Genomic DNA, 23,207 nt, shown 5'->3' on the forward strand with positions numbered 1-23,207 from the left:
TGATATTTGGTATATAATATCATCTGTGGGTCCTCTACTAAAGTTGTTTTAATTATGCCCCTAATGTTAAAATTGCCCTGCCCCAGAGGCGATAGTTTTCCTTGTATGTATAAAGTAAAAACTTGAAACATCTTCTTCTCTGATTGAAAAATTTCTTCTCTGAATTGACAAAGGCTAGAGGTTAAATATATGGCATGAGACTTTGCGAAGTGAACCTTTACAAAAGATTGTTCAAATTATAGCCCTGGGGTAAAACTTGTTTCGCCCCGGGGGGGGTCATTGATTTTGTCTGAAGGTACAAGGCATAGAGCTTTGATGTTTGTATATAATATCATCTATAGGTCCTCTACCAAAAGTTGTTCAAATTTTTCCCCTGGTGTCAAAATTTGTGGCCCTTGCCCGGGGGGCAGTGATTCTATTATGTACACCATAGTAAAAACAGAAAATTAAAACAAATGTTTTTCTGAATGGGAGAAAGCTACAGCTTAGATATTTTGACTTGAAAATGTTGTGTGGTGGACCTGTATCAAGATTGTTTTGAATTAAACCATTCGGGTCCAAAATTTTGCCATGCCGAAGGGGATAGTGACCTATTTTCTTGGCCTTTGATGTACAGCAATGAAATTTTGACCATGTGCACAGTTTTTTAGTTTGTAAAATTGAATTTGATATCAGGTGACGCTAGATTTTGATGATGTGAAATCTACTTTCTTGTCCTTTTATGCTACAGCTATGAAATTTGAACCATGTGCACAGATTAAGATGTAAAGTGAACTTTGATATCAGCTGACCTAGATTTTGACAAAGTGTCTTACTGTGTTGTCCTTTGATGTAGCCATGAAATTTAGGCTGTGTGAAATATGACCTTCACCACCAAATTCACTAGACTCGAGTGCATTGATATATTCTTTTATTGAGTTAACAACAGATTTAACCACTTATCTAATAATAAGAATTAGATAGGTCAGGGATCTATGCATTATGACAATCTACAAAATTGTATAGAAACAAAAAAAATCTGTTCCTACACTACTATTTAGTGTTGTATTAATGCGGTGGCATAGCATTTTTCTCAAATGCAATCTTGTTTTAAATTATATTTTGCATGAATTGATGCAAGGCCAAAATAGAACAAGAACAGAACACTACAGGATACCATGAATAATGCCATTAGAATTCCAGAAACGAGAAAAAATGCTGGATATAGATTTATGTACGACAATAACTGTGCATGATGTGGTACAACACAGAAAAAAGAGCATAACTTTATGGTTTTATTGTAAGAACAAAAATGAAACATTCTGTTTTCAAGATCAAATTATGTCTCTGTGTAAAACAAGAAACCATAAGGTGGAAAGTGGAAACTTTGGAAGAATCGAAGGTGTAAATTACCTCCTAGCAGCTAATTACGTTATCACCAAATAGTTACAATAACAAATGAACATTTTAAAACTCTCAAAACTATGTAATTCTTTGAAAGTTATTAAGATGAACAATAAAGTGACTTTGTGTCGCCGAACATGAACATTATGAGAGACCGAAATATGTGGAAATAACTCTTTTGTATAAAAGTATGAAGAAACAAAAACTTTAATTTGTCTAACACAATAACTGTATTGACATTTAAAGGTGAAATATATAATTGTTCATTTTTAAGCGAATTAAAGGTGATGAAAAAAAGGGAACTGCAACAACCGCTGCTAGATTTGAAGAACATTTTAGTAAACCAAAATTATTTATCATAAAAATCATTGAATTTGAATTCTTATTACATGAGAGATTCCCGCCTTTTGTGCAAAATGTTATTGATAATAAACAATGCTAAAGGAAAAAGTTTTAATTGTACTAAACATAATAGAATGACCCAGAAGTTAATTTTTTCTACTTTGCAACCTATATAATACATGAGAAATATTTCGTACTCATAATTATCTTAATATTATGCGGTGCCATCAAGAAAGACAAATAGAATTTACTTCAACGAAATCATGTTATTCTGATATTTTGCAGAAACTGTCAAAATTTATGGGTTATGTTTGGAAAATTGTGAGTTTTGTTAGTACAAATATTACACAGTTAACCGAACGTCTCCATAGCAAGTAATTTTTACGGATAAGGTATGATCTATTATCATGTACAGTGTTTGTTTTAATTGGAACAAATAAATCAGTTTATTACCTTCATTTTTCATGATTGTATAAAATATTACAAATATCTTGAATTATATAATTGATGTAACGGTTGTGACATTTTGCTTTAAAATGTCTTAACTACTTAAATTTCTTTATTTTGATAAGCTATTGGCATGTATATTTTTGCAACCCTTTTCAAATGTAAATAATACGTAATTTTATGTCAATGCAAATTAAAACGTTTTGTGTTGATTTTTATAAGTGGGTTTGTAAAAACCTTTTGTGTCACTAATGTTTAATAAAAATTGAATAATTGATTAATGTTCATTACACATTTCATGAAAATGGCTACCAAAAATCAAGTTAACATAAAACAACTTTACATCTACAAACAAATAAAGATTAGGATATTTTCTTTGGGTTTTAATACAAGGTCCATGCATATAAAATTATTCAGATAATAAAATACAAAATAAATCTTGTGTTGTATTTTTTAGATGTCAAGCTACATATACACAATAACTTTAATGGTCTATATCTAATAATATATATAACCCGATTACTTACTTTTATAATTATTCTCAACAATAAGAGGAGTAAATACGATCCCTGGCATCGCTGAATATTCAAGATTTAATTTGAAGATAGTACAAACAAACCTATTAACATCACATTAAAATCTGTATTGATATACAACAATCTGAATGTGTGCATGACAATTAATTTTGAATTTAATCGAACATATCTTTAGTATGTTTTAATCTTGTATATCTTTACAACACTAGATATATAAGTGACGAAAAATTTACAACAGAAGTTATATTATCTTTTATAACAAATTGACTTATTGTATTACTATTGTCAATTAAACGGAATGCAATGCAATTCAACAACCAAAGCAATGCATTTTCTCTACAATATTTGTAAATGTTCGTTTCGTTTGTTATACAATACAGTAAAGTTTACAAAAAAACAGTTTAATGGATTACACGACACAACTTTGAAACTTTTTTCTGCACCTGTTCCTACAGTAAAGATATATATCTGTTGCCAGAATATTATGGCTTCTTTTAGTGATTCATTTTCATTGTCACTTTGCATGTTACATTATAAAACTTAGATTGTGTTTGTTCTCATCCATTTGGTTAGTGACGATCCTAGATTTTGTTTTATTGATCAGAAAATCAACACATCGACGCCTTAGAATTTCAAAGACGTATATTTATTCAGAATGCATTTCTATGATTAAACATGTAGTATGAATGTATTCATTTAATTCAGGCATTAACCCTTAAAGATTTCATCAGCTTTCATTGTCAATGGTTTGGGATATCAAGATGAACATTTAGTCATCCAACAGGATAGAGATAAACTGCAGATTGGCTTCTTTTAATTATGTTGACGAATGCCAATCTATTCCGGCTCCAGCATAATAAGGGCTAAGAGTTACTTTGTAAATGTTGCCTTAACTGAAAGTGTTGACAATATTTAGACTGATTTCAGCAATTTTAATTCGTTTGATTTTAAACAGTGTATTATTTAAATTTATGGAACAGAATACTAAAACCTGTTTGTTTATAAAAAAGGGTATTAGAATGTTTTGTTTTTTGTAATCCCTTTTTTCATCGACAACTCATGGTAACCTGTAAAATATGTAGGTCCTTGTCAAGAAAATAATTGTACTTAAAATAAATGGCTTGATATTAACGCATTTGTTCACATTTTAATTTGTCAAAAAAGACGTATTTACAAAACATTAAATATTTGTTAAAACATAATTTTCTTTGAAATTTATGATGAACGCTATAATCCATTATTACAGTTACTATCATATTCCATTTAAGTCAGCATCGTGATTACAATGATATTTATATTTTGCTGTTTATAATGTGTACCTCAACAATGCAAACATTTGGGGTTAAATACAAAACAATTCTTTTATTAAATTAAAAATCTGTGGGTTGTTGTTCCATAATGATTTCCCAAACGTTCGAACCTTTTGATTAAGATGAACCTTTGTCTCCTTTGTGTCCTTTTGGTCCTCTTTTTCCACGCTCTCCCTTAAAACCGGGAAGTCCGCTCAAACCTGGTAGCCCATGTGGACCCTGTAATTTGTTTTCATAGTAATTCATTACATTTTTGTTTTGAATTATGTTTACACACGCGCTTGATCATTTATTAATATTATATTGTTATTATAGCATGCTATATTTTAGCAAATGTTTATAAACACAGAATTTATAAAACAACTGATACTAAATGAAAACTGTATAAATTATCATTTGGAAGCAGTTCTCTTTTGTCGTGCACGTTCAGCTATGTCTTATCTTTAAAATGAGACATTGTTTACAATTTTCGATAATAAAGCTATCTTACTGTCAATCCGGATTCGCCACGCTCTCCCTTTATACCGGGAGTTCCTGGAACCCCAGGTGGGCCAACCACATAATTTCTACCAGACAAGGGCTGCAAAAAAATCATTTTATTGCAGATTGCGACTGAATGTTTGCCGCATTCTGCGTAAACGGGACTATGTGAAACTATCAACGCAAATTTGTTTAAACAATTAAAAAAGAACAACAAAAAACATCATTTTTTAAAATTAATGATGTTTTCGCTAAACATTGTCTGTTTTAAAATAGTTCTATTTAAATACACTTAATTATAGCTTAGAAATTGCAAATAAAGGTCAATATACAAAAATAAAATCACCTGTCAGCTAAAACACCTAAAAGCTAGCCTAAAACAGCTAAATTAAAGCAATTTGGCATTAAAATACTAGCAGTAAGGACATATCACAACATTTTTATACGCCCGTTTGAAAAACAGGTCGTATTATAGTTTCTCCCCTGGCGGCTGGGCGGGCAGCGTCTGATTTTTGTTTGGAGCACATCTCCTACACGCATGGAGGAATTTTAATGAACTTTTATAGAAATTTTAACCACAATGAGAAGCCTTGTCGCTAGGTCAAAGGTCAAGGTCACACTTAGATGTCATAGAAAACGCTTTTCCGGATCATACTTCTACATGCATAGAGGGATTTCAATATAATTTGGCACAAATGTTCACTATTGAAAAGCAAAGTGATGCGTGCAAAAATTAGGTCCGTGCGACAAAGGTCAATGTCTCACATCGGGGTCAAAGTTCAGATAAAAATATGAAAATGTGTATTCGGACAATTTAGTCATTATTTATTGAGGGGTTGAAACATAAATGGTCATTATCATAACTACTGGTGTGAAACGTGTAATTTAGGTTAATAAATGCAAGGTCAATGTCACTAAAGATGATAATCAAGGTCACTAAAGATAATAAAACATAGAGATTAAAACCAGAGCATATCTCCTACACATATAGACGGATTCTAATAAACTTCATACAAATTTTCACCACTTTGAGAAGCAGTGTTATGTGCATGAACCAGATCTCTAGGTCAAAGGTCAAGGTCACACTTTGAGGATATCAAAACTTCTACACACATAAAGGGATTTCAATATAACTTGGCACAAATGATCACATTTTTAGGCGGAGTGTCATGTGTAAAATTAATGTCCCTGTCGCCAAGGTCAAGGTCATACATAGGGGTCAAAGTTTTGATAAAAACATGAAAATGTATCTACGGACAATTTAGTAATCATTTATTGAAGGATTGAAACACAAATGGTCATTATCATAATAATTGGTGTGAAACATGTAATTTAGGTTAATATAGACAAGGTCAATGTCACTAAAGATGATAAAATAAAGAAATTTTGTCCAGAACTTGTCTTCTCCACGCATTGTGGGATTCAAATGAAGCTTCATAGGAATGTTCAGTACTATGAGAAGCAGTGTCAAATACATGAACCAGGTCTCTAGGTTAAAGGTTAAGGTCACACTTAGAGGTCATTGAAAAATGCTTGTTCGGAGCCGAACTTCTTCATTCACCAGAGGAATTTAATGTACCTAGACGCAAATTTTCATCATTGTGAGGCATATTGCGCATAAAATCCAGGTCCCTACTACCAAAGTCGAGGTCACACAAACAATAACTATCATGAGTTCAAGTGTAACACATGTAAATAAAGTTAATATATGAAGGTCAAAAACACTAGAGATGATAATATATCCATATATTTTCCGGATATTGCCCAGAGCATATCTCCTATATGCATATCTATAATGCCTATATCTCAAAAGCTTCTGTGACGGGCATACTTTGCGACAATGTTGCCCTTGTTTCAATCATAAGATGAAGTGGAATTTTTATTTTTTAACAATAAAACAGGTATTATTCAAACATGAAAAACAAAACTTATTTCTTTTGTAAATCGATTATACGGTAAATGATACGTTGCATTTTAACTATCTGTAAACTAGCTCCGAACTGATTTAAGGCACAAAATGTGAAAACTAATTGCGTTAATATAAATATATTGTTATTCCAATCCCTTAAAGGTAAAATATAGATGCATAATGGATTCTATCAATCAGAATAGGCAGGTCTAGTTTAGCTTTATATTTCACAAAACACTTGAAATCATAATTCTCACTTACAGTCTGTGAGAGTTTGTGCGCTGGACCTTCATCACCTTGATCACCCTTTGGTCCTGTATTGCCTTGTGGCCCTTTTAAGCCTGGAAGCCCATCTCTGCCAGGTTCACCCTGCAAATTTGTTTTCGTAGTAATTCATCTTATTTTTTAATAATGTTTGTACAAGTGTGTGCTCATTTATAAATATTATATTATTATCAAAGCATTCTATATTATAGCAAACGTTTGTAAACACGAATTCTTTGAAACAACAGCAAGTTTTTTTTCATTATTCGGTTTGTAAATATCGAATCTTCGAAACAATAAATACTTAATGAAAACTGTATACATTAATTTTGTAATTATATCGTTTAGAAACAATTATTAGATTTTGGTCCTGCAAATTAAGCAAAATATTATCTTTAACATAAGATGTTGTTTAAAATATTTTGGTAACGAAGGTATCTCACCACAAATTCTCTTTGTCCTTTATCGCCCTTCGAACCTGTATTACCCGTCCGCCCTTTTAAGCCACGCTCTCCCTTTACACCTGGAGACCCATCTAACCCATCAAATCCAGGTAAGCCCTGCAATTTTTTATTTTATTATACGGCTTCAAAGCAGCCGAGTATACGGGTTTTTATAAGACGCATAATTTACTGCGGAATGACACGATTTATTTTGCAAGTCTTCAGTTAAAGCACAAGTACATAAAACCATTCGCATACGCCAGGTTTACACTTCATGACCATTTTTTTTTTTATTTCTGGCTTCGTACCAAAACATTTTTTTCCATTTTCTTCAAATCGAAAGACAATATTTTCTTATCTACATATACAAAAATGGGCTGTGCAACTGTCTAAAGTTTACCGATATTTAGTATTGTGGAACCAAGCTAGAATGAAATCATGCGTACACACGTTGTTGACTCCTAAAGTGGAACTGTTTCGCATTTGAACAAAACGCGAATCGGTGTTAGAGCTGTTGCATTGCACTGTCAAAATATCCATTTGTTGACACATAGAAATTAGAAAACAAGTTCATTTTGAAGACATTTATCTTTAAAAGTTTTGTATCTTTCTTTTGAGAGAGATTTGAATAGTCTGTGCAGACATAGTTTTGGTTTCAAAAGATTTAACAGCCGCCTTTTATTAGTGCTTATTCATCTATAAATATTATATTGTTATCATTGGTATCATAGCATGCTATATTTTAGCAAATGTTGATAAACACGGACTCTTTGAAACAGTTAATACTAAAAGAAAACTGTATAAAATATCATTTGGAAGCAGTTCTCTTTTGTCGTGCACGTTCAGCTATATCTTATCTTTGAAATGAGACACTGTTTACAATTTTTTGATAATGAAGCTATCTTACTTGCAATCCGGGATCTCCATGCTCTCCCTTTATACCGGGAGTTCCTGGAACCCCTGGTGGGCCAACCACATAATTTCTACCAGACAAGGGCTGCAAAATAATAATTTTGTTTCAGATTGTGACTGAATGTTTGCCGCATTCTGCGTAAACGGGACTATGTGAAACTATCAACGCAAATGTGTTTAAACAATTAGAAAAGAACAACAAAATAACAACATTTTTTAAAATTAATGATGTTTTCGCTAAACATTGTCTGTTTTAAAATAGTTCTATTTAAATACACTTAATTATAGCTTAGAAATTGCAAATAAAGGTCAATATACAAAAATAAAATCACCTGTCAGCTAAAACACCTGAAAGCTAGCCATAACAGCTAAATTATAGCAATTTCGCATTAGAATACTAGCAGTAAGGACATATCACAACATTTTTATACGCCCGTTTGAAAAACAGGTCGTATTATAGTTTCTCCCCTGGCGGCTGGGCGGGCAGCGTCTGATTTTTGTTCGGAGCACATCTCCTACACGCATGGAGGAATTTTAATGAAACTTTATAGAAATTTTAACCACAATGAGAAGCCGTGTCGCTTGGTCAAAGGTCAAGGTCACACTAAGATGTCATAGAAAACGCTTTTCCCGATCAAACTTCTACATGCATAGAGGGATTTCAATATAATTTGGCACAAATGTTCACTATTGTAAAGCAAAGTAATGCGTGCAAAAATTAAGTCCGTGCGACAAAGGTCAATGTCACACATCAGGGTCAAAGTTCAGATAAAAATATGAAAATGTGTATTCGGACAATTTAGTCATTATTTATTGAGGGGTTGAAACATAAATGGTCATTATCATAACTACTGGTGTGAAACGTGTAATTTAGGTTAATATATGCAAGGTCAATGTCACTAAAGATGATAATCAAGGTCACCAAAGATAATAAAATATAGAGATTAAAACCAGAGCATATCTCCTACACATATAGACGGATTCTAATAAACTTCATACAAATTTTCACCACTTTGAGAAGCAGTGTTATGTGTATGAACCAGATCTCTAGGTCAAAGGTCAAGGTCACACTTTGGGGATATCAAAACTTCTACACACATAAAGGGATTTCAATATAACTTGGCACAAATGATCACATTTTTAGGCGGAGTGTCATGTGTAAAATTAATGTCCCTGTCGCCAAGGTCAAGGTCATACATAGGGGTCAAAGTTTTGATAAAAACATGAAAATGTATCTACGGACAATTTAGTAATCATTTATTGAAGGATTGAAACACAAATGGTCATTATCATAATAATTGGTGTGAAACATGTAATTTAGGTTAATATAGACAAGGTCAATGTCACTAAAGATGATAAAATAAAGACATTTTGTCCAGAACTTGTCTTCTCCACGCATTGTGGGATTCAAATGAAGCTTCATAGGAATGTTCAGTACTATGAGAAGCAGTGTCAAATACATGAACCAGGTCTCTAGGTTAAAGGTTAAGGTCACACTTAGACGTCATTGAAAAATGCTTGTTCGGAGCCGAACTTCTTCATTCACCAGAAGAATTTAATGTAACTAGACGCAAATTTTCATCATTGTGAGGCATATTGCGCATAAAATCCAGGTCCCTACTACCAAAGTCGAGGTCACACAAACAATAACTATCATGAGTTCAAGTGTAACACATGTAAATAAAGTTAATATATGAAGGTCAATAACACTAGAGATGATAATATATCCATATATTTTCCGGATATTGCCCAGAGCATATCTCCTATATGCATATATATAATGCCTATATCTTAAAAGCTTCAGTGACGGGCATACTTTGCGACAATGTTGCCCTTGTTTCAATCATAAGATGAAGTGGAATTTTTATTTTTTAACAATAAAAACGGGTATTATTCAAACATGAAAAACAAAACTTATTTCTTTTGTAAATCGATTATACGGTAAATGATACGTTGCATTTTAACTATCTGTAAACTAGCTCCGAACTGATTTAAGGCACAAAATGTGAAAACTAATTGCGTTAATATAAATATATTGTTATTCCAATCCCTTAAAGGTAAAATATAGATGCATAATGGATTCTATCAATCAGAATAGGCAGGTCTAGTTTAGCTTTATATTTCACAAAACACTTGAAATCATAATTCTCACTTACAGTCTGTGAGAGTTTGTGCGCTGGACCTTCATCTCCTTTATCACCCTTTGGTCCTGTATTGCCTTGTGGCCCTTTTAAACCTGGAAGCCCATCTCTGCCAGGTTCACCCTGCAAATTTGTTTTCGTAGTAATTCATTTTATTTTTTTAATAATGTTTGTACAAGTGTGTGCTCATTTATAAATATTATATTATTATCAAAGCATTCTATATTATAGTAAACGTTTGTAAACACGAATTCTTTGAAACAATAGATACTAAATGAAAACGGTATATATCATTTAACAAGAGGGCCATGATGGCCCTGAAGACGCTCACGTGTATATAGGCCCCTGGGGCGGGCCAATTTTAACCCATGGGCTTTTATTTGAACAAACTTGGTAGACACCAATTTGAAGATGTTTTATGATAAATATCTAAGCTCTAGGCTCTAGCTCTAAGAAGATTTTTTAAGTTTTTACTATACACATATAGGGAAAAACAATGACACATCCTTCTGAGCGGGCCAATTTTGTATCAGGGCTTTGAACAAACTTGGTAGACACTACAGGATAATTCATGCTTAATCTCTAAACTCTAGCTCTTTGGGTTTTTTAATAGAAGTTTTTTTAAGGTTTTTACTATATATATATATATAAGGAAAATCAATGATTCCCAGGGCGGAGCCAATTTTAACCGCATGGCCCTTATTTGAACAAAAATGGTAGACACCCATTTGAAGATGCTTCATGCTAAATATCTTCGATCTAGCTCTTAAGGTGCAAGTCAAGCCAACTATTATCTTTAACATTAGGTGTTGTTTAAAATATATTGGTAACGAAGCTATCTCACCACATATCCACTTTGTCCTTTTTCGCCCTTCGGCCCTGTATTGCCCGTCGGCCCTGGAGGCCCAGCTAACCCATCTCTGCCAGGTATGCCCTGCAAAATTTATTTCATTAATCGGCTGCGAAGCAGCCGAGTCTTATATGTCTTTTATAAGACGCATAATTTACTGCGGAATGACATATTTTGCAAGAAGTCAAATAAAGCATACATAAAAACATCGCATACACCAGATTTACACTTCATGACCAATTTTATTGCAAAATATTTTTGGAATGTCAATGTTTCTTAAATCGATTGTGCAACTGTCTGTGAATTTAATATCGTCGAACCAGGCTAAAATTTAAAAAAAAAAAGCGTAAACACGTTATCTACTCCTTAAGGAGAACTGTTTAAGGGGCGTCCGTGGCCGAGTGGTTAAGGTTGTTTACTTCAAACACATGATCCTCACCGCTGTGGGTTCGAAGCCCGACAGGGACTTTGGATTCTTTCATGTGAGGAAGCTATCCAGCTAGCTTACGGAACGTCGGTGGTTCTATTCAGGTGCCCGTTCGTGCCTGAAATAATGAACGGAAGTGCACCTGAGGTCTTCCTCCACCAGTAAAGCTGGAACGTCGCGATATCACCTTTACTGTGTCGATGTGACGTAAAACCCTGTTTAACATTTGGACAAAACGCATTGGTGTAATAGCTGTTTTCAAAATATTCATTTGTTGAGTCTTAAAAAAAATAGGAAACAAGTTCGTTTTGAAGAAATTTATCTTTAAAAGTTTTGTATTTTTCATTTTAGATGATTTGAATAGTGCTATGCGGACATGGTTTCAAAAAATTAAATTAATGCGTGCGTAAAACCTCGCTTGTATTCTTTTTCACAATCATTTGAGTTATGTTTGCACAAGTGTGTGTTCAGCTATTCATAACAGAATTACCTTAGCATGCAATAATTTTGCAAATATTGGTAAAGACAGACATAATCTTAGAGACAATAAATACTTCTCGAAAACTGTACAAAAAACCTTTAAAAACTGTTAGTCTTTGGTCGTGCAAGTTAAGCTTTGTTTTATTTTTGATATGAGACACTTTTTAAAATATTCTGATATTGAAGTTATCGTACTGGTGGTCCTCTTATGCCTGCATATCTATCTGAACCACTCTGACCTGGTTCACCTTTCTCAACTTTGATTGTATATTTTTCCACGGAATCTGAAATTAAAAAGTATTTGTGTATGTCTAGAGTTTTAATTCAAGCAAGAAAGACTCATCAAATCCAGTTACATGTACTTTAAAAATTTTTATAAATATACGAGTATACATATTACTATTAATTCATTTAATTAGAGAAAATAAATATTGACCTATCTGTTATTAAAATATATGAAACTTGCTAGGATGAGAAAACATGATAATAAAATAAAATAAACAAAATCGGTGTAAAGCAAAAATTAGATAAAAAACGACTTTCATATTTTTGAATACCAATCAAATAAGTATAAATACATACTATTCCGCCTTTTTTTCATTTTTGAGGAAATGCCACACCGACAGCATTGGATATTTTGTATACTACGCACCATAAGAAAAACCGACGAGAAAGTTAATTATGACGCCTTAATTTTATCAGAAGATAGGTTGTGCTGTAAGTATAGACACTATTCCTGAATTGTTTAATTCAAACTTTTTTGCAATTTGAACTAGAAACGTTAACCAATTAAAGCCAAAAATTGTCTTGCTTAAAAGAGTACTTTCATTTGAATATTAATGTACCTTTGGACTGACTATGATACGAATTGTACCTAGTTTCATACTTAACTCTCCTACTTTAGTGTTGATAGCGTCTTCAAAACTATCAAAATCCGTTCTTAAATCTGCACATGATTTGTTGATGGAAAGAATTCGATGTTCATTGAGACTGACGTTTTTCCACTGGTTACTGAATAGCACCCTCATATCGTACATGGCTTTCTTCTCGGCTGATAACATTCTATGAATAACATTGGCATGTTTCTCCATTTCTTGGTTGATTTCTCTTTGTATTTGCCCTTTGTCTAAGATTTCAGAAGAGTCAGGTTTTCGGAGCGGTATATTGTCTTTTATTTTAGTATCCATATCTTCCATACGCTTTTGAGAGTCCATTCTGAAAGCACTTCATATAAACGAAACGGTTTAATTAAATATGTTTTGACTTTTTGTAGTTGGGTTTCATGCTCCCCAAAGAGTGAGCATATAGTCGCCGCTTTGTCCGTCCGTCCGTCCGTCCGCTATTCTTGTCCGGAACATAATTTTGAAACAACAAGAGGAATCAACACGAAACTTTGTAGCTAGATAGATCTCAATAAGTAGAAGTGGAATGCAAAGGAACCATTACTCTGTCATGCCAAATTTTGAGTTATTGCCCTTTGTTCATTTTTACACTTTGAACTTTGTCCGGGATATAACTCTAAAAGTATATTTAATATCAACATGAAACTTTGTAGGTGGATAGAGCCCATTGAGTAAAAGTTCTGTGCAAAAGAATAGACACTCTGTATTGCCTAATTTTTGAGTTATTGCCCTTTGTTCATTTTTACACTTTAAGCTTTGTCCAGGACAAAGCCCTTTAAAGTATAAAAGATATCAACATGAATTTTTGTAGGTAGATAGATCCCATTGGGTGGTAGTGCAGTGCAAAAAACCGTCACATTGCTTTGACTCATTTTAGAGTTATTGGTCTTTGTTCATTTTTACACTTTGAACTTTGTGCGGGACATACATCTAAAACCATTAGAAGTATCAAAATGAAAAAATGAAAAATTGTAGGTAGATTGATCTCATTAAATAGAAGTACAGTGCAAAAGAACCTTAACTCTGCCTTGTCTAATTTTGGAGTTATTGTCCTTTAATCATTTTTACGCTTTGAACTCTGTCTGTGATAAAACTCTGACACTACAATAGGTATACTTTCCTGTGTCCAAAACCTATTCGGGGAGCATCACCCGGTTCAACCGGTTCTTGTTGTTATTGTTCACATTAAAAATATATAGTACAAAAAAATCTATACTGACGTGACATACTGACTGTATTTCAAATGATCCAAGCGACGTGACAAAAATAATCAAAAGATAATGTAATTGTCAGTTTTGTTTCCACCGCTACGGTGATATTAAACATAAAATAAATTATATATACAGTATGCAACAGTCAAAACTATAAAGACGGGAAATACCTAAAGAAATAGAAAAAAAAATTCATGGTCAATTTGGTCTCCACAGCAGAAGACATTTTAAAAATAAAACAAAAATATACATGGCACGACAAAGGATAAAATGACGGAAAATACTTACTGTATTTCAAACGCTAAGTTATCCAAGCGACGCGACAATGATCAAAAATAAATTTCATGGTCAACTTGGTTTCCGCAGCAGAAGACAGTTTAGAACATATAATAAAAAATGTCAAAACTGAGCACAAATGATAGATTCTATCCATGTCTGATATTTTCAATACCACTTTGAATCTCACATTTAAATTGTTTTCTTGTTTAGTACGAATTGATTCAAAAACGCATGGAACAACATCTCATTCTTTTGAAGAAAAATCCAGAAACAAACAAGCAATACTTAATTTCCAATTTCAATGATTTTATCAACAGTTATGATAAACGAACACGTGTTGGCTTGATAAACAGGCAGCCAGAAGCTAATGGTTTCCAACTTTATCTTTTAACATATTTTATATCAAGATTATATTTCTTACGAAAGTTTGTTTTCTAATGATATCTTTTCAGCATAAACATGTTATGTTAATCATAAATGTTTATTGCCTCACTAAAGAACAAAAACTATTTTTTTCAGTACAAATTATCAATCAAAGAGATTTGTTTCATAAACTTAGTATATCTTAGGAGAAAAGAATTATTATATTTCAGGGATAAATCAATGCATAACTGGTGTAAATATATTACTAAACTTTTGCTAATTATCACATATCTGAGTGTAAATATTTTTGGGATAATTTTATAAACGCCGTGCGAAAGGTTTTAAATGTTGATTTACTGTTTTATCAATTCAGCTGAAGGACGAATTGAAACCTATAAATGAGTTTTACACTGGTTTTGTGCTATCGAAGAGAATGATCAACCTCTTTGAAGATTTCAAATCATGCAGCGTGTTTTTCAAATTTGTTATTTTTTTACAGTTTAAACTAAGTACCGTGTGTGGTACCCGTGACTATCAATGACAGCTTAACAGCACTTTCTCATTCTCCCTATTAGGATTCGGGTATGACTGCCCATTCTTGGACCAACATGGCTCAAAGCTTCTGGGGGCGGGTTTTGGGTTGCAGCTGATCTTTTGGATTGAAGTCAGGTGAGCGAGATTGCCAGTCCATGCGCTCAATAGACTCTCTCTCCAGAAAGTGCTTGACCACCCTGGCCCTTTGGGGCGAGCATTATTGTCCAGTATACAACCTAACCTTGTTGTCTAAGATGTCGTCTATGTATCACTGAATTGTCTATGTGCTTCTATTTAGTTCAACCAGGTTGGTTCGTCCATCCCAGATGATGCCTCCCCAAACAATAACTGACCCACCCCCGTAGCGGTCATGCTCAGCAATAATTACAGCCTGAAATTGTTCACCTCGTCTTCTCCAGACCCTAGCACGCCAATCTATGAAATCTAGCATGAAATAGACTCATCAGTGAACAGAACGTGTCTCCAGTGTAGCATGGTCCACTGTGTATGCTCGATGGTCCATTCCAAACGTGCTTGGCAATATCGACACGTCAAGAGGATACGTATGCAAGGTCTTCTCGACCGCAAATTACCATTATGCAGCCTTCTACGTACCGTCTGCGTGGAAACAAGGACCCCTGCAGCATAAACAATGTCATTTGAAGAGAAGTTGCTGGCAAAAATCTTGCATGACGTGTCAAAACGATCAAAAATCGATCCTGAGCTGGTGTTTTGACCGTTTGCCGACCTTCAGCATGCCTCCTGGCAGGTGAACCATGTAACCGGTACCTCTCCCTGGATCAGATGATGAAGGTGAAGGGTACATCGAGCGCCGCACCAACCTGGCGGAAGGCTGTCCCCTGCTGCACCATCTCTACATCCCTCCATAACTATGCTTCTCTAAAATGCCGTCTTGTGTAAGCATTCTCTATACTGAAGTGACACATGTAAGACACTGAATGACAATAAGCCGGTAATGTCGCCGTATAACAAAAGACATGTGATCGTACACCCAAACAAAACATGAAAATATTGGGGTGTGTGCTTTCTATGCTACCTGGATTAGTCAACTAGGATTCATGTCAGGGGACTATCTTAAAACATTGCTGAATCAAAAATTTCAAAAAAGATTATATAAAAATTAACTTATCGTGCTTAGCCTTAGCAAAAGATGAGTAGTATATTAAACGAACTAAAATGTTTCCATTTGATGTAGACTAAACGTCCATTACAACATATTATTCACACGGAAACAAAAATAATGCCTAGAAGAGAACGGTTTAAAAAAACATGTAACATACACATTTAAACGACAGAACAAACCTGATATTATTATAGGGAATGGATAATATATGCACTAACTCAATTAATGTTGTATTGTATTGAATGGTACCAAAATGGAATTGCGGAAGTCCAATAGTCAAAAATCATAATGTGAAGTTATGAGAATATTTAATTTGTTGTGAACAAACGTTTTTTTTTCTTCTTTGAAATATATGTTTATTTAATTGCTATGAACTGGATGCATAAGAACGAAATGAAACTCAGTCTCAAAACCCATGTCACAAAGTTTACAAATACGAGCGGTGGTGACACATTATAAAATCTCCCGGTTTCTACCTATAAAATCTTAGTCTTCTGGTGCATTTTTGAATTTTCTTATATTAAAACGATTCTTTTCATATTCAAAATGAAGTTTACGGAATACAAAAGAGTTAAATTTTTCTGCTGTTTATCAAATATCGTACCAACCATGTCTATACTGGATGTCCCAATTAGAAATTTTAAAAAACTTATTAGAAGAAATAAAAATGATGTTTTAATATTCTAATTAGGTATTTCAAACTCCTTATTAAGAACTATAAAATTGAACTTAATATGTTTATTTCTCCTTATAATAAGTAACAAAATCAGCTGTAACTGGCACATGTAGTAACAAAGTTTTAATAAGGCTTTTTATCTCTTCATTTTTTCAGTATCAAAGACCTTGACTTTTCAAAGTCCTTAATAGAAGTAAGTAAGTTCTAAATAGCCTTAAAACTCCTAATTTTGAGTTAAACAGTTATTTTAACATAAAGATTGTGCAATGAAAACCTTGTCATTTTATCAGAGATTTTCGACCATGCGACCACATACATGCATCGAGGACATGTTATATGGAAAGTGACCGTGTGACCACATACACGCATCACATGATTCCCCTTCTCTAACAAAAAAAGGTCAAAGAGCAGTCCGCCCTTATCTAAAGGGCAGACTTAAAAAATATGACATTTCCTTATTGATAAGGAGGCCATTTTTCAGTTTAACCTTGAATTGGTTTATTAACAACAACAGTAATGCAATCCAAACGGGGATCAGTCTTCGTCCTTTTAAGTCCGCAATTAAATTTTAGAAAGATCATATTTTATTAATTGGAAAATTTTGAGTTTGAGATTTTTTTCTTCTTTTCAGTCTATGTATATAATAGAATTATTTATTTTTGCAAAATATGAGCGTTTCAAAAACGTTTTATGTGCATAAAATATTGGGGATATATAATACTAACCTGGTGGCATTTATGTCAAAGTACACATTCAATTTGTATATTCTTCTCATCCTACTTGTAATAGTAAAGGTAATGTTATTGACTGCAGGAACAAAAATAGTTCAAGTTTTAGCAGCCGACAATTCTGACACTAGTCATACCGTACGTATTTGCAATCCTAAACGGCTGAATTGGTAAAAAGCACTTTTTTAAACTTCCATAAGTTTAGAACTGTCTATCGATCTTGGAATATCAAGATACAAATTTCTAAGTAAGTCAGCCATAAGTACACAACCGGTTTAGTCTGCATCGATGAGCAGCTTGGCTTACATGTATCTCTATACTGGTGAATTCATTTAGTTCTAACAATGTAAAGGTGCAGATTTGTAAACAGTTGTCATATTTAGACAACTGCTTTTGATCTAAACTCATTCAAAACTTTATCAATTTATATTGTACAGGCGTCATGCCTTGTAACTTTCATACGTTATATTTCCTCAAGATGGAAAAGTTATTAATGCGAGAGGTAGATCGAAGAAACACTTTTTAATGACACAGAGTAAATGTAATTTCAAATAAAACGATACCAATCATTACAATGCCATATAACATATAAAAGTTTAAAGAAACACCTCACTAGTGAGTGCCATAACAGATAAGGCCTACTTACATACATAGGAATAATTGGTCGAGTGATTGTCCTATAACTGCGAGTCAATAAAGGCTTTAAGCCTCAATTGTAAATAAAGGTACGATACAAATTAAAAATTATAAAAGAGTGAGTTTTTGTCAGAATGTGATCAGTTTCAGGGTATTTTCCGTCATTTTAGTTATAAAACATGAATTTAGATATTGCGACTATTAACGGAAGTGCAACATTTAACGTCATCAGCGGCATAAAGGGCAAAATATTTTGAGACAATTAGCGGCCTTTGTGACATTAAGCGGCGATAGCGCAACATTTGGAGACAAGTGCGACATTAAGCGTCGTTGCGACATATAAAGGAACCAAAAACATAATGGCTCAAAACAACTTCATTATAAAGGCAGAATAAAAAGGAAAATTGATTTTATAGTATAATTATATGTATTTGTTTCATGTAAACGTAAACTGTGTGGATCTTCACATTAAACGACTTATCATTTCACCATACATATGACAGATCTAGTGTCATCACTAATTATTTAACATAGATGCATTTACTTTTGTTTATTTAGGTATATCAATTTTTACTTGCTTAATATTTTTATTTTCTTAATTGAAAGTTATATTACGTTTACGTTAAACAAATGTTGTAATATTCATGAAACATTAATAGTCAGTAACATTACAGGAACTGTCAAATTGGCTAAAAGAATTCTATTAATGATTGCTACACAAATCTAAATGCATTTGTTTTCAAACTGGGTTGGCAAATTTAAAATTGAGTTGATTTAAGAAAGATTTACATCATCAGTTAAATCAATCTCTTTAAGCTGAGATAAAATATTTTTGAAATCGCCACAGGTACATAATCAAGTTTCTGTTTTCTTAAAAATGATACATCTTTAAAAACATATCAGTTCTAAGAGAGTTTTTTTTAATTAAAGATTTCTACTTTTGTCCCATAAAAGGTAATAGTTTTGTGTTGTTCAGTTATTAAAAAAGTCTTTAATGTTTTATTCAAAATTCTCTCACGTCGGTAACAGCTTTAACTAATTTATTTTCTTAAATGCATGTCCTTTTCAATTACATTTTATTTCTTTAGTTAAAGTAACTACTCTGCGAATGAGATTTATCTAAATAAAAAGGCACATTTAATGTCATTAAATATCCGTGTTATACTTGAATGACTATAAACTGACAATTGAATGAATGGTTCTCTATTTAAATTTCATTTATTATCAAATTTATTTCCACTAATGTTGCATATTTAATCTTCCAAGCCAATCTTTTTACAGCTAATGTTTTTGTGCGTACTTTCGCATACGTGCGTGTGTCTGTGTGTTTTAATTATGATGATTATTATTAATATTATGCCTCGTTTACTCTGACAACATAACATTTTTGTTGGGCGGGGATGAAACAGAATTACAATGCGGATATATCTATGACATGTTCTTTGACTAAACGACAACAGTCACGTATAGTTAGTTGTCTGAAGACGAAAAAAGGATTAACAATAATTATGGTTTTTCGTAGGCTACTAGTTAGTTCATGTATCAAGTGTTATGATTTTAAAAAACACCTATTGATCGTTACTAGCCTTTTGAATTGAAAATGTCAATAATGTTTCTTCAATGGTTAATATTGTAGACGCCCGACCAATTATCGTGATTTGTATTTTGTATTTTTGCAATTCAACTTAAAATTGAATCATCAAATGTCAAAATAGTTCATTTAGAATCTTTAAGGTTTTGTTATAAATGATGCTTGTTTGTGAGAACGTATATGATTCTACTTTTCATGTACAGAAGAAACCTTAAACTGAAACGAAAATAAACCAACGATTCTTGAAAATACGTTTGCTCTACTATTGAATGATTAAGCTACTTTATTAGATTACATTATTTTTAGGTTCAATATCCTAAACAAGTGCGTATAATAACGTGTACTTTAGAAAGCCAATGGTATTAACAGGCATTTTTCATTAATGAGTATGTCATTTGGCTTTAACTTCTCATGCGTTTATGCCAATCTATAATCCCCGTTTCAATGAATGATAATATATTATATTACTTCTTTTGCTTTCTGATTGCGAGCATCATAACCGGATTTTTATGTTATTTTTGTTTTACACATTAAAGTATTCAAAATGATAACAAAAATACTAAATAGTACCAAGCTTATGCAAAAACTTGCAGTGCTTGAAATTAGCTTAAACAAAATAAAATTCCAGTACATATGATTCTTTTTACGTCGGTCCCTAACTTGAAATGATAACTAAATGATTTTGTTATCATAATGTACGATCATGCAAATTTTAATAAATTCTATCAAATATTTCTGACTATATGTCTTTATAATAAAAAATGTAGTGAACGTCTTTTAGTGCATCGAAATTCTTTATTTTTATGGCATGCTTACCAAAACCAACGGGAATATAAAAGGAATAGTTAAGAGATTTTTTCTTAATCATAAAACCCATTAAAATATTCACCTAGATACATTAGGTCTGTAACTTCCTTTAAATTGGACATGAACACCAATTTATTTCATCAGCCATTGTATAATAGTTTTATCTTAAAAATGCTAATGTTTAATAAATCAAATCTGACTCTGATTTCTGAGTTTCTGATTCTAGTTTAGTAGCATAGTTCTTTCATCAGCATATATTTCTAAAACACATTTTAGCGTAAATGAAATGAGAGCAGTCAAAAGCTAGCAAACTTTGTGAATGTCATCCATGCATGAGTATTCTATTTCTGTACTAAGAAACATTCAGTCACATTTAAATAATATGTAGATTTATCTTTTTAATAAACTCATTTTCTTTTGTATGAGAGTAACATATCAAGACGTCATTTCTTTTGTATGTATTGAAACATACTATTAATCAAAATTGTTTATCTTATTCTCGATAAAATTATTGTTTTCTTACACTTAAAAAAGATTTTACAATACGATTTGACACTTTTATGCAGTATATCTTGGTATCACCACTATTATCACGACTGCAGTTGCATATTTTGGTCATAAATTTATCAAGAAATAAAACTATAATAACGTACTTCCGTCTTTTGAAAGACGTGCAGTTGTTTCTTAGAGTTCAAATTACTTCACGGATTGGTTAAACAAATAAATTCAACAGCGGAGCGTTAAATCATCGAACGAAAATGTACTTGTATTAATGGATAGTTTAACAGGGGGAATATATATAGGAAACAAATAACATGCGCATGGAGGGCGACATACAATTTACAATAAACAATTAAGTTAACATTTTGCGTTCAACAAAGTTATTAACAAAATAATTTTAATAAAAGAAAAACACAATCCGCAAACAGGACTCAATTTATTATCTAAAAAGGAATTATTGTAAAAAGGAAGAAATTCAGTGAAAAGAAAACCTGTTGAATCTAGAGAAGTATAGTATTTAGATTTAAGTTTGGAAAAAAACAGATTTGATACTTCAATTGCTACTGTCCTTGGAAACAATAGTGATATTTGATTTCCCCCCTTTCATTTGGAAATACCCGTTTTTTATTATAGTTTACGGTATATTCCAAATCAGAAGCCGGTTATTTCATTCTAACAAGCAATTCTTTTAGGCGTTACTCCAAAACTAAAATATAATCTTTTCAAAAATGCTACTCTTTTGAAAAAAGAATTTTTTTAGCTATAAAGATTAGAGTGATAGCAATAAAACAGACACAATCTCTGTAATTGTAAGCATTCTTACATATCTTTTACAGAATCAAGCATGATACATTTTTATCAGGATGGTCATCCTTTTGATTTTATTGCCCTCGTGCATGCCGTTCCGTGAAACTGAGAAGGCAGTGGTTTTCAGTTAATAGGTTTTTTATTGATGATGTTTTATCAAAAGCATGTTATCATTCCATGGCTGCCATTAATGGTTGAAAAATTTCTTATCTTATTTTACATTTATTTGTAATTTAGCTTAATGGTAAAAGTGCCGTGGCAAAATTTAGGTTGTGCCATGGCGATTGTTGGGTAAAATAGATTCTCCAATAAACAGGATAGAGTTGATTGAGCGTGTTCATGAACGGAAGTGGAAAATGTAAGCTACTGTCAACAGCCAATAGTACATGTTAAAGCATAAATCAACATATAAATCTAAGATCTTAAATGTTAAATGTTATTGCACAAACTGTTGTTTTTAAATATATACAGGAAATTCCTGATTTTTTTTTAAATTTTCATCATAATTTTTGTATTTTGTAAGAGATGCAAAACATTTGCGTGTTTAAAACTGGAGTATTTGACGGACAGGAAATTAAATAAATGTCGATACGACCAACGATATAATACTTATTATTCTATTATTAACAATAACGAGATTCTTCAAACAATGTTTAATGTTTAACACATTTTACATTTAATATGATATTCATATATTGTTTAAGAAGAAAGATATCGAGCCGTAGCTGCTATTCAAAATTGTTAAACCAAATTAGATTTTCTCTAATATCTACTGCAGTTGAATGCAATAACAGTAGATTGTTAATCCATCTTTTAATTCCGTGTCTTAGAAGTCTACCAGGGCCGTCATTGGAGTAAGCGAGCTGAGTCACGCATATTAAAAGTCGTGCAACAATTGGGCATGCTTGTCTTATTTTATATCCGTCAATGTGTTACACAATCGGCAGCACAATGAAAGGGTTTCCTTTTGAAATATCAAACACTATAGAATATGTAATAGAAACCTTAAGATTGTTTAGAGAAGAAAATACCGTAAACAGAAAGTATGTCTTAAAGAGTTCAAAACCTTTGCAAGGGATAGAGTATAGATATTTGATGTAAAGC

At 32.4% G+C, this 23,207-nt stretch overlaps 1 protein-coding gene across 1 annotated transcript in view; it reads right to left on the reverse strand.

The window, feature by feature from the left end:
• Nucleotides 1–6,563: 6,563 nt before the first annotated feature.
• Nucleotides 6,564–23,207, reverse strand: part of LOC132751088 (collagen alpha-1(I) chain-like) — a 31,654-nt gene continuing 15,010 nt past the window's right edge. The window contains exons 9-15 of the mRNA XM_060741199.1: nucleotides 12,799–13,123; nucleotides 12,120–12,208; nucleotides 11,012–11,101; nucleotides 10,183–10,290; nucleotides 8,022–8,111; nucleotides 7,115–7,231; nucleotides 6,564–6,776 (exon numbers count right to left, since the gene is read on the reverse strand). Coding sequence (XP_060597182.1) covers nucleotides 6,564–6,776; nucleotides 7,115–7,231; nucleotides 8,022–8,111; nucleotides 10,183–10,290; nucleotides 11,012–11,101; nucleotides 12,120–12,208; nucleotides 12,799–13,123 — 1,032 coding nt within the window. The remainder of the gene's footprint in view (nucleotides 6,777–7,114; nucleotides 7,232–8,021; nucleotides 8,112–10,182; nucleotides 10,291–11,011; nucleotides 11,102–12,119; nucleotides 12,209–12,798; nucleotides 13,124–23,207) is intronic.

This window comes from Ruditapes philippinarum, unplaced genomic scaffold (genome assembly GCF_026571515.1).
Source record: "Ruditapes philippinarum isolate M1 unplaced genomic scaffold, ASM2657151v2 ctg3753_1_1_1_1, whole genome shotgun sequence".
Classification (NCBI taxonomy): Eukaryota; Metazoa; Mollusca; class Bivalvia; order Venerida; family Veneridae; genus Ruditapes; species Ruditapes philippinarum.